This window comes from Sciurus carolinensis, chromosome 14 (genome assembly GCF_902686445.1).
Source record: "Sciurus carolinensis chromosome 14, mSciCar1.2, whole genome shotgun sequence".
In the NCBI taxonomy this organism is placed as follows: Eukaryota; Metazoa; Chordata; class Mammalia; order Rodentia; family Sciuridae; genus Sciurus; species Sciurus carolinensis.
This window is the reverse complement of record NC_062226.1, coordinates 33027747-33045239: the sequence shown is the minus strand read 5'-3', so window position 1 is coordinate 33045239 and position 17493 is coordinate 33027747. Positions and strand designations below refer to the sequence as shown.

General features: G+C 40.9%; 1 protein-coding gene across 2 annotated transcripts in view; it reads left to right on the top strand.

Annotated features, from left to right (window-relative positions):
- The first annotated feature begins 887 nt into the window (after positions 1-887).
- Tgfbr1 (transforming growth factor beta receptor 1) overlaps positions 888-17493 on the top strand; it is a 48901-nt gene continuing 32295 nt past the window's right edge. For both annotated transcript variants that reach the window (XM_047524726.1, XM_047524725.1), the window contains exon 1: positions 888-1068. In XM_047524726.1, coding sequence (XP_047380682.1) covers positions 984-1068 — 85 coding nt within the window. In that variant the 5' untranslated portion in view covers positions 888-983. The remainder of the gene's footprint in view (positions 1069-17493) is intronic.

The following is a 17493-nucleotide window of genomic DNA, read 5'->3' as shown; positions in this document are numbered from 1 at the left end:
ACTGCTCTCCCTCCACCCCCTGGCGGGGGCTGGATGCTAAGTAAGGGAATCCCTCTCCTTCGTGGGGTGGAGTGAGGGACCCTCCTGTTCCCACCTGGAGTAGAAGAGGTTGGAGAGGGTAGGAGAGCGGCTTGGCTCCACATTATGGGTTTGTAATGGAGAGAGGAGGGAGGCTACTCGGGGGTGTGTCTGAGCTCAGAATCTGGGGTCCGAGGCTGGAATCTGAGGGCTCTGGGGCCTGGTATTTGGGGAAAGAGGCTAGGTTTGGGGAGGACGCTAAGAGTAGGAAGAAATAGGTGCCTGGGTCGTATATGAATGACACTGAGGGTCTTGGCGGGGGTCCATTGAAAGTTGAGGCGTGGGTCTGGGGAGGGGAATTTGGAGTAGATGCTGGGGCCTGACCACAGTGCGGATCCGGGTGGCGCGTGTTGGGGGTTCGCTGATGCGGGGCTGTGAATGGAGGTTCAGGGTGCGGTTGGAGGTGGAAGAAAAGAGCGTCAAGTGGCCACAGTCTTTTTCCAAAGCAACTCACACACTGACACACCCATCGGCCCGGGCCCGCGCTCGGGGAGCTGGAAGCTCCGCAGGCCGGGGGCAGGCTAGACCCTGCCCCCACGCACCTCTGGAGTCGGGGGCCGGGAGCCGCGAACCGCGAGCCGCGAGCCGCTCGGGCTAGGGCAGGGGTCTGGCAGCACGGCCCCCGGGAGTGGGGGGCGTGGCCAGAGGCTGGCGCCCGCGGCTCTACATTGGCTGCCCGGCGGGCCCGCGGGCGGGGCTCCGGGCCGGGTCCCGCTCGGGCGCTCTCAGCCTGCGGGAGGCGGGGCCGGCGGGAGCCCTGCAGCCAATGGGCGCGCGTCCCCGGAGCAGTTACAAAGGGCCGGAGCGAGGCCGCCGCGGCGGCGGGGGAGGTGGGGCGAGGCGAGCCTTGCTGAGGCGAAGCGGCGGCCGGGCCGGGCCGGGCCACAGGCGGTGGCAGCGGGACCATGGAGGCGGGAGCCGCTGCTCCGCGTCGCCGGCTGCTTCTCCTCGTGCTGGCGGCGGCGGCCACGTTGCTCCCGGGGGCGACGGGTGAGGTTCGGCGGGCAGGCGGGCGGCCGCGGGGCGCGCGGGCCGGGCCCGGCCTCTGGCTCGCTCCTGCTCTTTCTCAAACATGGCGCGGGGCCGGGGGCGCAGGTGGCGGTGCTGGGGCCCAGGCAGCGGCCGCCACGCGAGCCGCAGGCGGGCGGGAGCGTGGGTCCAAGCGCGGCGGACGTGCGGGGCAGCCGGAGGCCGTCCCACTCGGGGCTCCCCGGGGCGGCGGCGTCGGGAGGAGCCGTCCGAGGTCTGGGCTGCGCTCTGGAGAGTGAGTGGGCGCGGGCCGGAGGTGTGAGGCTGGCGGGCACTGCCCGAACCGTGTGGCCTTGCACTGGGCACCCCAGCCCCCAGCGGGCCGGGGCTGCCGGGCCCGGGCGGGGCTGGGGTTGGCGGCGGCTCCCAGGCCCGGGTGTGGGCTCTGAGCCCGAAGGGCGTCCCGGAGCGGTGGGAGGGGGGCGCCGTGTGGCCGAGACCCCCGGCTCGGCAGGGCTGCCCTGGGCTTTGGCGCCGGCCCCGGGCCAACCCTGCGGAAAGGGCTGCCTCTCCAGCCAGGAGCTGGTGGAAGGGGAGCTGCGAAGCTTTGTGTGAGGAGGCACGAAGATGCGCGGAATGTTTCTTCTTTCGTGCGTCTGGAAGTGTTGAAGTGAGTCCAGTTACCAGAAGGCTACGGATTGTTTTCGTAGTAGAAACTTGAACGTTTGCTCACTCTGCGGGGTTTGGAATGTTTGAATGGGAATGACTCTGTGAATTGATCAGATGCTTTTATTTCCTCGAAGGAACCTTGCTCGTGATGTTCTTTTTCATCAATGACAGTATTTTAGAACCAGAAGTCTGTGTAACTAGTTTTCAAGGGAGAATGCTTATGCGGTTTTCCAAAATATGAAATCAGGTAGTGATAAATGGTTGTCATCTCCTCTAGTGAAGGTAGGAGTGAAAAACTTTGTTGGCGACAGAACTAAAATATGGGAAACTAAAATACAGAGTCTAAAATATTAGCAACTACAATACAGCAAAAGTACATTTCTGTTTCTGAAATCGGACAGCCAGTGTTGAAAAAAAACCTCAAGACTGGAGATGCCAATTATTATTAATCCTAATAGCTACTGTTTATTGAGTTTATTTTGATATAAATGCATAAAGAACACTAAAGTACATTATCTAATTCCCACAGCTAAACCGTCAGGGCTAGTGACTTTTGCCCCATTTTATTACAGATGTGAAAACTGAGGTGCGAGGCACTAAGTGCTGAAGTTAGAATTTGTACTTAGGGTTCTGTTTCCAAAACCTGTACTCCTGATGTATGCACCAAATTAGCATAGCCCATTTTTATTAGATAAGCATTTGATATTTATTACTTTTAAGATTTTGCCTCCACAATTTGAGTATCAAATTGACTTCTTTCTGATTCCTAGCACATTCTTGAGACCCTTTACACAGGCCTGCATTGGAGGAAACTGTGTTTTTGACCTTGACTTAAGGAATGAGGTAGGATAACTGTGAATACGTGGAAGAATTAATGTAATTATGCATAAAAAATATTATTTCAGTACTACTGCTTGAAGAATAGTTCACTCTTCCACCTACAGTACTTCAAGTGTTATGTATTTAAGAAACAGTATTGGGTTTAATTGGATGTTCAGAATATTGCTTTGTCCAATCCTGGGAGGAGTTTACAGTTTATGTGGCACATGTACAGTACAAAGTTGATATAAATGTTTATATTACTTGAAGCCAAGATTACCTTCCCTAATCTGCCTACTCTGGTTATGTGGATATTTCAGTCCTCCTCTTTTCACATATGAAGAAGCTCACATGCTATGTGAATTTGGCTTCCCTTTTTAAGACTTGCAGTTGTTCCTTATTGTTTGAGGATCAGTGTTGTATTCTCTGCTCAGCTTCTTTCTGCTCTTTCCAACATAGATTGCTCTAGGGAAATTGGTTCCTTGTCCCTGGTACACAGTTTAGTACCACTGTGTCTACATATGTATCCCATCTGAAAATACTACTTGTTTCCTTTCTACCTAAAACCCAACTCTTCTGCCTTTTTTGGTATGTTGCCATCAGCTTAGTTCTGCCTGTCCTCCTCCATGTCTAATTGTTTTCCAGTGCTCTCATCTAGGCTTTTCTATGGGCTACTGCCAAGCTAATCTTCCTGAGACATCTCTGTTCAAGTTTGTAGGACTTCCCACTTGTAGTCAGCACCCAGAACAACACTTGAGGCTTGATTAGGGTCATCTTGGAGTATCCAGCCAGAACTCTCACTTCTAAACTGCAAACCCTCAGTTCCAGTTATCTCTGTTTTCCCACTGACTTCTGACTCTTCAGCCTTTTTGCTGCATATTTAATTTTGGATCTTTTGTGGAGCATGAAGAGAGTATTTTCAGACTTTACTTCCTGTACTGGTGTAGTTGTCTTTGAACTCTTTACCTCCTTGAACCCTACAGCACTTAAAACTTGTGCTGTCCTTTTCTACCTTCTCTTACTGTTATATAACTGCATTGGTGTATTTTAGGTACCCAGAGGGCAAGAGTCATAAATTTTCTTTCATGGCCTCAGAACTGTGTTTTATATCTTGTTCTGCATAAATACTTGTTGATTAAATGAATTCCATATGAGAAGTCCTATTTTATGCTAGTAAGGGTTATGCAATATTAATTTATGATTCTGTGTATATAATCATGAAAAGTTGTATGGTGTGGTGAAAGAAGCAGTTACTCAATTTGGTTATTAGTCCCAAATTCACTTCTACTTTTGCAGAAAATAGGTGGTACTTGTTTTGCCTAATTCACAAGATTGTGAAGATCAGATGAGAAGCTGTATGCATATTTGCATTTCAGGATACTCTTTTGTATTCTTAGTAGTAATTAGGACTGATGTTCAACCAGCAGTTCCCCTTGGACCACTTGTGTTTTGATTGATTAGATATCCTTTCTGATTGGTTTGTACCTTTGTAGTGCCAATTATTACATATTTTTAATACCACCTCTGTAGAGAAACATATGTATTCAAAGAGCGAAATAGTTAGTGTAGGCTGAGTGACTGGGGAAGCCTTCCCGGACAGTGGGACTTAAACTGGTTTTGAAGTGTGGCTAGAATTCAGAAAGGCAGGCAGTCGGATTTGATGAGTATTAAAGTTATATCCCCAACTGACTTGGGCCCTAATTCAGGACAGGAAACAAAAGTTTTTATTGATTAATTGACAGGTTACTCTTTAGTATTAGGTTTCTTATTCTGTACTGTGGGGTTTGGATGTATTAGCCTCTATTTTTTGCCCCCAATCCTAACAACTGTAGTAAGTGGCTGGAAACAACACAGAAAGATGACATAGGTAGTCTGAGTGACGGAAAATAACATGAAGGGATGTCCACCAGGACTTGGCATTCTAATGGTAAATTCAAAGGTATATTATCACTTCCTTTTACAGATGCAAAATACAACTCAGATTCAATGAATTTCTCATGGTTGCACAAGGGCAGAAGTGACACGGGAAGTATGATTTTCTGATTCCAAATCTTGTGCCCTAAATGGTGCTTTAAAATGTGAAGAATTTGAAGATGGAGGAGGAACAGGATTAGTGGGGAGACCTCCGTAAGTGAAATTGGTCTTGAATTTCCCAGAATTTATGAGAAGTGAGTTCTCCAAGTGAGAGAAAGGAAGAATGATTATAGATTAAAAGTCTTCAAGGGAAAGGTCAATTTTTTTTGTTTGTTTGTTTAAAATTGCTGATAAAAGGACCTAGTATAATGATTACTGATTGAGAAAAGTGAGCTTGTAGATTGGAAGACAGTCTTGGGTTAAGGAGTATAATTGAGTTAGGGTGGATTTGAAAGACCTTGGTTAGGTTTAGAATCTTAGATGATATACTCTGCTTCTAAATTAAATGAGGGAGCTGGGCCGGTGGCACACACCTGTGATCCCAGGCACTGGGAAGGCTGAGGCAGGAGGATCCAAGCCAGCCTTAGCAAAAGCCAGGTGCTGAACAACTCAGTGAGACCCTGACTCTAAATAAAATACAAAATAGGGCTGGGATGTGGCTCAGTGCTCAAGTGCCCGAGTTCAATCCCCAGTACCCCCCACCCAAAAAAAGAAAGAAATTAAATGAGGGAACTGATGTGATCAAACTGATAACGTGGGAGGTAAATCTTGTTCCTATTGTGGCAGTGGTGGTGCTCATGCGGCAGTGACCCTTGCTGAAGCGTCCTAGGTCTGTTTGTAGTGTCATTCTCGTAGTGTCATTATATTGCATCAGTATGCTCCTGTATAATTGAAGTGAGTTTTGAAAATGCTGTTACCCTATGGATAACCCTTGTGACATAAGGGCATGTCTCTTTAGACCACAGAGTCCCCTGAAGATGTTGGCAAACCACATTCCTTTTGCTGATCTTTTTGGTCATGGCTTACATAATGCAGCGTCCTCTGAGCAGATGGACTGTGGTTTGATATCATGTGATTGGGTCACATCTTTGCTTCCTGCTTCTGGAATTAAGGGCAGATGCTGGCATGTTTCTCAGGGATTTTTATGCTTTGTCTCATAAAACTAGCTCCAGAAAATTTTTAGTCTTCTCAAATTTATGGTCTATCTTGACCCAGCCAAACTCTAATACATAGGATAATATTGAATGCCTTTCTTAACTGAATTTTCTCAATGACAAATCTAAGCAGTTACCACAAACATTAAAATTTGCTGCCACTCTGAATTACATTCATTTTTGGCTGTGTAGTTTACTTTCAGCTCAAGTATTACAGGTAGATTTCTGGTGCTTGCTTCTCTTCAGTATGAACTTAAAATTGGTCAACTTGTCAGTTTTCTTCTTTTGGACATCCCTTATCAAACACTAGTGGGGTAAATATGATTAGTTTTTTGGGTTCAATTTTATACGTCATGTTTGACCTTTTATAAATTGCTTGCTCGTTTTGGCAATCTGGAATAATTTCTATTTTTGTGGGGGTGGGCATCGGGGATTGAACTCAGGGCACTCGCTGAACCACATCCCCAGCCCTATTTTGTATTTTATTTAGAGACAGGTTCTCACTGAGTTGCTTAGGGCCTAACTACATTGCTAGGCTGGCATTGAACTCGCAATCCTCCTGTCTCAGCCTCCCCAACCCTCTGAGATTACAGGCATTGGCCACCACGCCTGGCAATCTGAAACAATTTCCAACTTAAAAAAAAAAAAAATGACTTGCAGACTATATACCCATGGGCTGCTTTGGCATTTCTTGAAAGAATATAATTATGTGCCAGCCATTCTACCTGTCTTATCCCATTTAATTCTCATAACCAGCCCTGACTGATAGTTGTATAGTAGTACACAAACTTTTTACTTACGTGCTGGTTAATTCCTAAAAGATTATTTTTAAGTCCATTTGTTTCCGGTCCAGGTGACCAGGGCTCAGAAGATTTCTGCTTTTTGATGACATTGATTTTACCAAACATTTTTTTCTCCACTCTCTTCAACACTAACCAAGGATGCTAATATTTTGTCTTTCATCCTTTAGTGATAAATTTATAAAAGAAAAACCCTACTTGAATTAGAACAAATGTAGACTAACAATAGTCCAACCTCTGAGACTCAATTGTTACCATTAACTCCAACTGCCTGGATAGGCAGAGTTGACAGGAGGAGTTGGTTCATATTGGGACCTATTTTGTATCTATGAATGTTTATAAATAGAAGAGCTTCTGGTTTCCATTTTACCAACAAGGAAACTGAGGTCATGCTGTTAATCAATGGGGCAGCCTGCATGTAAGCACTCCAGGGTAAGTGCTTTTTTGCATTTATTGTGCTTCTTTTTTATACAGTAAATAATGTTCAAGCCCCTTCAGCAGAAAGGATTTCTTCTTTCAGCCATGAGAATTTGCTTCAGCTTGTCTTAATTGCAGTTTGGCTCTTTTACAACTGCAGTTTACTCAGGTGCTTGCCATCTTTGACATTATACTTTAAGATAATTTGAATTTAACTGATGAGTCGAATGGAAGTTGATCACTTATTTTTATTGATTTATTTGTGTTCATAGAAAACTTTGCTTCTGTAAGTAATACAAGCATGGAACTAGACATTTGAACTAGGGGGAAAAAAATCTATGTTATTAACACTTTATCCTATGCATTTTTTTAAGTAAAAATCATTCTATTTCAGTTGAGCAAAGCTAATAAGTGTTTTTTGTTTGTTTGTTTGTTTTTAATGAGGCTGGGTTTGTAACTCCGTGGCACAGTGTATGCTTAGCATGTAGAAGGCCCTGGGTTCAATTCCCAGGACACACACACAACATTTTTAAAGTGTTTTTAAGTTGGCAAAAGGCATTAACTTGTAGAAAAAACAGCTAACTTATCCTTTGCAAATATTTAGTAATGATCAACATGATGGGAAGTATGGAAAAAAACCATGAAACAGACTTACTTTTAAGAAATAGTCTGGGCTGGGGGTATAGCTCAGTGGTAGAGCTACATGCATGAGACTCTGGGTTCAGTCTCAGAATGGGGTGGGGAGGAGGACTTGAAAGAAAGAAAAAAGAAATGTAACACTGAAGGAATACGATATATTCAGACTCAATAATAGCAACTATGAGGGCTACTTTTCAGAAGTGGTGTGGAGTTTGATCTCTGTGCCTTGCAGCATGGCAGGGTTTGGAGTGGATGGCATCTGGAAGGGAAGCACTTGTAGGCTGGGGAGAATGGCATGTGTGGAGAAGGACCATGTTGCCTTTCAAGAATTTTAAGGTCATGATATAAAAGGTAGGTTGAGAGAATTACGGATCATGAAAATTAGGTGGTTTAGTATGGGAAAAATGTTTACTTTTTACCCCAGAGGAAATGGAGCAGGGTGGTTACCTAGAGAGGTTTGGGAGTTGTTTTGATGGCATCAGGAATGGAGTGAAAATGTGAGTCTGTGGCATTTCAAACAAATCAGAGGAGTTATTCTCTTCCCTTGCATATGTGCTCTTCCCCCACATAATCTCCATAACCTCTTCCATGATGTCTTGCAAGCCTTTGCTCATACATCACCTTTTTCTCAGTGATGTTCATTTACCTTGTTTTCAAAAAAATTGTTGATATCCTACTCTACTTTTCTGTTTTGTAACACTTCCTTCTAATATACTGTATTTACTTACTGTGTATATTTTATTACTATGGTTATTGTTTCCTTCTTCCTACTAGAATATAAGCTTCATGAAAGCAGGTACCTTTGTTTTGTTTACTAAGGTATTTCAAGTGCATAGAAAGTGCCTGGTGCATCATAGGCACCCAGTAGATGTCTGTTAAATGGCAGTGGATCTCAACTTTAAAAAGACAAGCAGAAATTAAGAAGGACTTTATAAAAGGGGGGAAAAATGAAATTTTTATACCTGGAAGATGTCTTTAATAAGAAATTTGGTGAGAGAAAGATTAAGGGGAAATTAATTCTGTCTTGAGCATGTTGAGTTAGCAGTGAAGGTGGCCAAAGGAGTTGTTCAGTAGGCAGTTAAGATAAAAGACTGGATCCTGGTTGGAAATGGGAGAGAACCTAGAAAAGAAAGACTTACCAGTATTCCCTTTTCTCCTCATTCTCTTTTTCTTTTGGATTCCAGTGGCCCAAAAGACCACCTTACATGGAATATTTAAATCCTGAAGTCCTCATTTGAGTCTGGAGCTCTGCTCACCACGGTGTTCTTCCCTCCTAGGTTGCAGATTCATGTTTTGTATTTTTCTCCCACCTCCATAACACCAAAGCAGTATGTATTCCAAACATGATCTTTTGGTTGTACTGCAGTGAGTAAAATGTAGGTCTCTTGGGAATCTGTTCTGGTTTCAAGCTAAGGTAGATGACGGGAAGTTTTCTGTTTGGAAGATGAATTTACACTACTGATCAACTCATGTTTATGGTGGTATAGATGTCACCTTTGTTATCTCTTGGAGTTCTCTGATGGCTCTCTTATTAAATGTGTTTCCTGCTACTGTTTTGTTCAATGAGACAAACATTGGTCCCATTGTATCTCTAGACCATCTTTAATTTTCTGTTTAGATTGATCCAAAGCTTGCTTTCCTTCCAGTTTTGAAGGCAGATTCAATTCATGTGACTTGGTTCCCAGCAGTTTAATATAATCTTTGTTTATAAGAATAGGTGTCAAAACCTGACATACTTTTTCTGGAATTATATTCTAATCTGTGTATCTCTCTGGGACCACATCTCAAAGGAGGATAACTCTAACTTACACGGTCCTTGTGAAGATAGTTTATGCAGTGTTTTTAAAGTACCTAGCACAAGCTTGACATCAGTTGGTATTATATAAGTGCAAATTACATATTTAAATAAGTAGAAGATTATCTTTGGGAGAACTAGAAATAGGTAGCGAGAGGCAAATTTCAGCTCAGTGTGAGGAAGGACTTTCTATCAAAAGTAGCTGGTGTGAAATGGAACATTATAAGATAGTATGTTCTCTGTCTCTGGAAATATCCAGGTAGAGGCTAGATAGTCTTCTCTTTGAGAAACTGGAAAAAACTCTTGCGTTAGGTAGAAGGTTGGACTTAATTATCTCTAAGCTCTGTTTCTTTATTCTAGAATTCTATACTTTTAGGTGTAGTCCCAACTTACTTGTTTACTGTTTAACATACAGTCTAAACCTTCCCCAGGATTCATGGTTTCAAAATGAGCACTATCTTGTAACTTCCTTGTTGTGTGATAAAAATTTACTTATTGATTGGCTCATGTTCTAGCTGTTTTCCAGAAAAGAGTTTAGTAAGCTTGAAATAAAAAAATTTGGTGAAACCAGTGACCGCAAATGTAAGAACGAGTAAATAAAAGGAGAAAAGAAAGAGAACAGTTATCTGTAACTTTAACTGAGGAAAGCTTTGACAATTGACCATGATAATTAACTTTTACTTTTCTAGCAGCAAGGGCAAATAAGGAAACTTGATAGTTTACATAGATCTCATTGCCTGTTACTGAGAATTCATGAGGAGCCTGCCACTTTCATTAAAACTCCAAGATTACAATGCACAGAGAATCTCCAAGTGGGTAAAGGGGTATCACTGGACCTGGCAGTCCTAATTCTTGTTCTCAGGCTTGGCTTGTTTGTTTCTTTTCTTTTTTTTTTTTCCCCCCTTTTTTATGGTACTGGGGGTTGAACCCAGAGATGCTCTACCACTGAGCTACATCCCCAGCCCTTTTTACTTTTTGTTTTGAAACTGTTTTGCTAAGTTGCTGAGGCTGGCCTCAAACTTGAGATCCTCTTGCCTCAGCCTCTCTAGTAGCTGGGATTACAGGTATATGCCACCATTCCTGCCTCAGGCTTTCTCTTTAACATGTATTCAGGGTTTAGTTTAGTACTACTGCCACTATCTTTCTTGTCCAACTTAAACTTCTGATTCAAGTTTGGACAAACTGGTCTTTCCCTCATGCCAATGGAACAGCTGATGTAAGGCTAGGACATTTAAATCAAGCTTTGCTAAAAGCTAGGGGATAATGAATAGAGAGCAACTTTAAACTATTCAACCTGGCTTACAAAGCATTTTCCTAATGTTCTTATCTTTTTGGCTTATTTCCATTTGGCAGACATCATCAGAGTGCTACCATCAAAGATGAACAGAGTCAGACATATACCTTTCTTCAAACAGTCCCAAGTAGGCCAGGTCTAGAGTGTTTTTGCTTGGGTTTCCTGCTTGAAAAGCTGTGTCATTTCTGACTGATGGTTGTTGGGAATAATGACTTTAGGAGAGACCACACTTAAGCAGAGTGTGGGCCTACTGTCCCAGTCCTATACTGATATAAAAGATACCCACATGCATTAGCATGAGAGGCATTCTTTGGTTAGAGGTATTCTCATTTCATGGGGGAAAAACAAACTTCCTGTACTTCAGAAGAATCTGTTGTAGAAGTTTTTGTATAGGAACCGTTGGGAAATAAAGTGAACAATTGATTTTTATCACTTCATGATTTACTTTCCTTATTCTGCAGTTACTGGGTACTTTAGGTCTGTTCCAGTGTTTCCTTGTGCTCACTAGAAGGACTGAATCTTCTTATTTTTGTTCACATGCTTCAGGATAACTATTGCATCTAGATTTCCTAGGTGTGAACCTCACTGATTACATAATAGTGTATATTTATAGTTCTAGGACACCTTGTGCAGGCATCCTATTACATTTCTACAATATAAGATCCTTAAATATGCATTGAAGTACAAACAGGTCTCATGAGAAAAACAAAACTGACTTTTTCTGCTAGAAGCTAGAACTAAAGTATTTGTTTGTGAGCCCTGAACATGGGGGATATCTCTGTACCTGAAGAGGAACATAGAGATAGAAAAGCAGAAACTATGATCTTTCATTTGTGTATACACACACACAAACACATGCACAAAATATGTATGTTTTTTTTTTTCTTTTTTGGCTTGATGTATTCATTCCCAAATTGAACTATAATGTGCTCTAATTGAGTGTCTTTGTTTAGCACATGGCTGTTGATTTGAGTATTCTCCAGTTGAGAAACTGACATTTTAATTTTGTTATTCAGTGTGCAGCAGATTTAAATAAAACATCAAGATGGGCTATTGTAGATTTCCTTCAACAATAATTATATATAATTATTTTACCAAAATAAACAAGTTAAAGTAGTTTTAGTTATTTTATCTCATTTCACATTTGGAAAAATAATCATAACTCAGAGGCCACCAGTTTTGCTTGTGTTTCTCAATGAGGAAAAGTAAATTCTGATTCCACATCCCACCAGAGCATTGTAAATTTAGTCTTGATACTGAAAATATAACTAACTATGTAATATAGCACTACAAATTGCTTTCCGATGAACAAATGCTGTTTTTTTCCCCCCTTATTTTTCTCTCCTCCTTTTCATCGTGCATTTTGCTTTCATTCTTTGCCCTCTTATTTTTATCCATGTATAAACTTGAATCTTTCTGTTCTCAAATACTCATTTTCCCCATGATTACAATTATTTCTTCTCCTTTATCCTTTTTATTAAACACACACATAGACATACACACACACACACACACAAGGCTACATAAATATTCCTCAAACTCGATTTCATCATTTAAGTTTTGTTAGATTCGGCTTGCCCTTACCAAGGTAATTAATTAATTAAGAGTAGTATGTGGACTGTCTCTTCCTCCCTATTTGACAAACTACTGCATATTCTTATGTAGTATTAGCTGTGTCTCTGAGACATGACGGTGAAGGTTGAATAAAATGAATCTGACTGTATTGAGCACCTGGTCACACAACTCCAGCAAAGTGGGTATTGTTTGCCATTAATGAAACCTTCACTGACCTCAGGTACATGGTTTACTTGCTCTAGTATGATTCCACCCATAACAAGTTCAATGGCACAGTCAAGGCAAGAGCTGGAAGCTTTTTATCAATGGAAAGTCCATCTTCATCTTTTCGGATCAAGATCCTACTAACATCAAATAGGGTGATGCTGATGTTGAATATGTTATGGAGTCTGCTGGTGTCTTCACTACCATGGAGAAGACTGGGGCTCTCTCAAAGGGTAGAGCCCAAAGGGTCATTGTTTTTGCCTTTTCTGCTGATGCCGTCAAGTCTGTGAAGGGTGAGAACCATGAGGTAGCTACCTCAAGTTTGTTGTGTTTCCTGTACCACTGTTTAGCATCTCTGGGTAAGGCATGGCAACTTTATCATCATAAAGGGCCTCATGACCACAGTTCCTCTGGTAAACTGTGGCATGATGGCCATGGGGCTGCCCAAAATATCATCAGTATATTCACTGGTGTTAACCAAGGCTGTAAGATCATCTATGAGGTGAATGGGAAACTCACTGGCATGACTTTCAGAGTGCCTGATCCCAATGTGTTGGTCATGGATTTGACTTACTGCTTGGAAAAAGCTGCTAAAAATGATATCAAGAAGGTGGTGAAGCGGGTATTGGAGGTCCCCCTACAGAAAATCCTGGCCTACACCAAGGACCAGGTTGTCTCCTGAAACTTTACAATGACATCCTTTCACCTTTGATGCTGGGGCTGAAAGTACCTCTCATGCTACTACAGCAAAGTTCTTAGGTTAACCCTGTTCAAACAGTCATATTACTAGAAAACTGTTTGGAAGAGAGATAATCGCTCCTGTGAAGGTTCACTGCTTTTGTGCCTGTGGTTTACATTGTGTTCTGTCAGTGTTGCTTCCTAGAGCTGTCTAAAGGCTAGCTCTGATTTTCTGTCCAGTATGTAGAACACAGACTGGCTCATAGTAGGAGCTTTAAAGAAATACTTGTTGAATGAATGCATAAACAAATTTTGAGCATTTTATTAGATATTGGGCACTGTGTATGTTTTAGCTCTCAAATCTTCATTTAACCCTTAAACCTTCTGTGACTGGTACTATTATAAATTTAGGAAATAATTTGAAGAAATTTAGGCTCAAATAAGTTAAGTCACTTCTGAGGATTACTTAGTGGATGACTGGCAAAGCTAAGAGTCAAATTAAGTCTTTTTGTCTCTGGATTCCTTGAGCTTAATAACTATATTCTTAATGCCAAGGGGTCAAATTAAAATCTAATAAGAAACTATATAAAAGTATGTTTGGATTGGGGAAAGGTAAGAAATTCAGTTATTGCTTCAACACTCACTGGCAGAAATAGAAGTTTCCCATTTCTTTTTAGGACTTTTGGTAACATTGAGTGCACACATCTGCCTTCTGTGTTAACGTACCCCCTCAACTCTTTGAAGTAAAACAAAAAAGTCACTTAGCAGAACAGTAATCATAATTGCACCATACATAGTTTTACTTCTGCTCTTCCAGTTCAGTTGATAACATGTCCATTTGCCTCTCTCAAACATACTTTTAGAGTATAAGTTTTAATATTCATATAGTCTTCCATTTATGATTGTATCATAATTTATTCTGTCATCATTGTCATTCATAAAGGTTTTCCATCATAAAATTGTAATAGACATCTGTGTGCCTGTATCTTTGCTGTCATCTATTATTTCTTCAAATTCTAAGGAGAAGAATGAATGGATCAAAAGGGGTAAACTTTAAAAACCTTTTAGTGAATATTGGCAAATTATTTTCTAGAAAGAACATAAATTTTAAATTAGTGTAAAGTGGCTATATGCCATATGATGAATATGAAGAGTCTCAGTTTTGAAGGAGCAAGGGAAAAAGGATGGCGTATAGAGAGGCATTTTAATTTTTTAATAACTTCAAGTAGGTATAATACATTCAAATTTTTCAAAAGTGTAAGTGGATATGTAGTGAAGTCTATTCCCACTCCTATCATCTAGGCACCTAGTTCCTTTCCTGGGAGCGGGGTTACCTATTTCTTTGTATCTTCATAGGGTGACACTTTGTAGTATACAGTATATAAGTCAGTATTTGTCTTCCTTCCTTCCTTTTTAAAACACAGATGTTGCTATACATCAAATACACTGTTCTACATGGTGGCTTTTCACTTAATACAAGTGAAAAGGAAATGGCTTACATTGCTACATAACAAACATCATCTTTTCTTTTTTTATAAATAGCTGCATGGTCTTCCATAGTAGTACCATCATTTTACCTTCCCAGTTCTGTTGATAGATACATAGTAAAGGTTAGAAACAATATAATATAAAAAATTATGAAATTAATAACAGCATATAAGCCATTTACAATATGCTGCATTCCTTCTGGTTCAGATGGTTTATTCATTTGTTATTTGGACATATGCTATTGCTCTCCATGTATATTGAGGAAAAGGTTTTTCTGTAGTGAGATTTATTACATTGAATGAGCTGGAGGGAGGTACCTATGTGGGAATTTGGGGTAGTTGAAAGAAGAGCACTGATAGGAAAAGAATTTCAAAAAGGAAGGTAGTAAAGGATGAAAGAGAAAATTTGCTTGCTTTGCTATTTTATTGAGTCTTCTGGTGGTAACAACTACCTGCATGCTAATGAAATATTCTGTGATTGTTCAAGAAACACACTGGATTTATCTGTGTACCAAATAATGAGCAAAGACCTAAAGACACAGACATGCAAAAAGCACTCAGTCCTTACCCTGCAGAATCTCACAGGGCCTGGGAAGATAGCTCAGTTGGTAGAGAGAGGGCTTGCCTCGCAAGCACAAGGCCCTGGGACCATGAAAAAAAAATGTAGGTTGTAAAATGAAAACTTGGGTTTCTGACTTGATATAACTTGTAAAATAGCAATCTTACTAAACTAATGGAGTGTGAGATTTTAGACCAACTTGTCATTCAGTGTGGAAGATTCCCTGCTTCATCTTTGACTATTGGTCATTAAGTGTCTTCTTAAAATCTTTTTAATGAAAAGGAAACCATGACATTTTGAGGAAGCCAGTTTCATTGTAGGGAAAAGCTGTAGTTGTTAGGAAACTTTTTTTTTTTTTTTTTTTTTTTTTTTTTTTTGCTGTGCTGGGGATTTGAACCCAGGGCCTTGTGCTTGCGAGGCAAGCACTATACCAACTGAGCTATATCCCCAGCCCCAGGAAACTATTTTTTATGAAACAAAATTTACTGTATTCTGTGTCATGGTTTAGTTTGTTGTTGCAGTAGTTTTGGTACTGGGGATTGAACCCAGGGGTGCTTTACCACTGAGTTACATCCCCGGCCTTTTAAAAATATTTTATTTAGAGACAAGATCTCACTGAGTTTCTTAGGGCCTCACTAAGTTGCTGAGGCTGCTTTGAACTCTCAATCCTCCTACCTCAGCCTCTGGGATTACATGTGTGTGCTACCATGGCTGGCATAGTTTAGTATTGTAGTAAGATATATGGACTCAGTTGCTACATCTATATAAGGAGGTGTTTGTTTCCATAGCTAGGGTAACTTTCTATTACTACTTTAATTCTTTGATTTTCTGACTGATGTGGCAGATTCATATTCGAGTGACACTAAATACTTGTCATATTGGACATTTGTGGGATTTTTGTGCCCTGTTTTTCCTACCATCATGAATATAGTTAACTGTAAATATTGCCGATTCTCTTAAAATTTGTTGTTAAACAGTTTCCCAAGTCTGCTAAGTAGATCTTTTATCTAGTACTTGTGTAATTTATTTTATTTTGAACTTAAACGAGAGCCTTTGTGATAGTCCCCCTCTATTAAATCTCATCTTGCCATTGGACAGCCTATTCTTAGTGCTGCTTTCTCCAATATCACTTAACATTTTATTAGCTAATTCCATGGAGCATAAGAGATCAGAAAATGAAGGTATTGTGGAAAAAAAAGTGGATGGGAATCCAGCAGTGCCTCCATTCTTCTCAGATGAGATATGAGTAACATTATAAATAATACTTCTTAAGTTCTTTAAAAGAGGCAGAAGTAAATATAATTTACCTGGGAAAATTACATTTTTATTCTGAAACCCTAAATTTGGAGAAAAGGAGTCATTTAGATTAGATTGCTCTGTGTTTTGACAAGCTCACTTTGACATTACTGCTGCAGGGTAATCCCCAGGGGGTTGAGTTGAATGCTTGAGGAACAAAACAGGCAGAAGGCTGAAGGGAGTAGGTAGTCAGGGTTTTAACCTAGTCTGCACAGAAACAGCCTGTTAAAGAAGAAAAAGAATCTACCTGGTGCACTTAAGCCAGGTAAGAGGGCCAAGAAAGAGGAAAGGGGTCTCTTTGAGAGAGGGGCACAGCCTTGGGAATGGAGAAAAGGGGGAAGGAAGATGACTCAGGAGAACTGGCATAGAAGAGTAGGTTAGATGATGGAAGGGATTGACATTAGTACCTGAAAGAATTTGTTTATACCTTCTGACTTTTTCTTTCACCTTTGCTACCAGTAGTGTGATCTGCTTTTAACTGTAGCTAAGTGGACTGAATAAAGAACTTGTTTAGGTCTTTCATCTGTCTGTTTGTGTATGTTTGTAATATGTGGAAATGTACTCACTGCAAAATAAAGTATAATTGTGTACTAGTGGTCAGGGCAAGGGAAACGGGTATCACCTGAAAAGTTAGAATGCTGAAAAGATTGGATTGCTGTCTTTGATCAGAGAAGTCTTCCTTTTTAGCTGCTGAGCTGTCTCAGCAAGAAAGAGCCTAGATCCAGGTTTTTTGTTTTTTATCATGGAATTGTAGGAGTAATACTATATTTGGTTTTGAATATGTTGGCTTTACATTAGAAAGTAAGCCTAGCAGGGAATTTTCCGGAGGCAGTTGCACATGAATTTGGAGCACAGGTGAAAGACCAGGAAGTTCAGAGATGCAGATTTGAAATGTAGCAAAAGACTGAAAGCACAGTAAGTTCAGGAAGTGTAATTTCATGTCAACTAATAAAGGAAGGGTGTCACTGTGTTTCATATCCTAAGACATTTTAGAAAAGAACATTGAATTCAGCCAGAAGGTCATCCCCAGAGAATTTCAGAGAGCTGTTTCAGTAGAGTTTGGGATTGGGGAAAGTAGGCGATGGAAGGATAGAGAGGGCAATTAGCAAGAGCTGGGAAAGAAAAGAGTATTAAAGTGGTTTCATA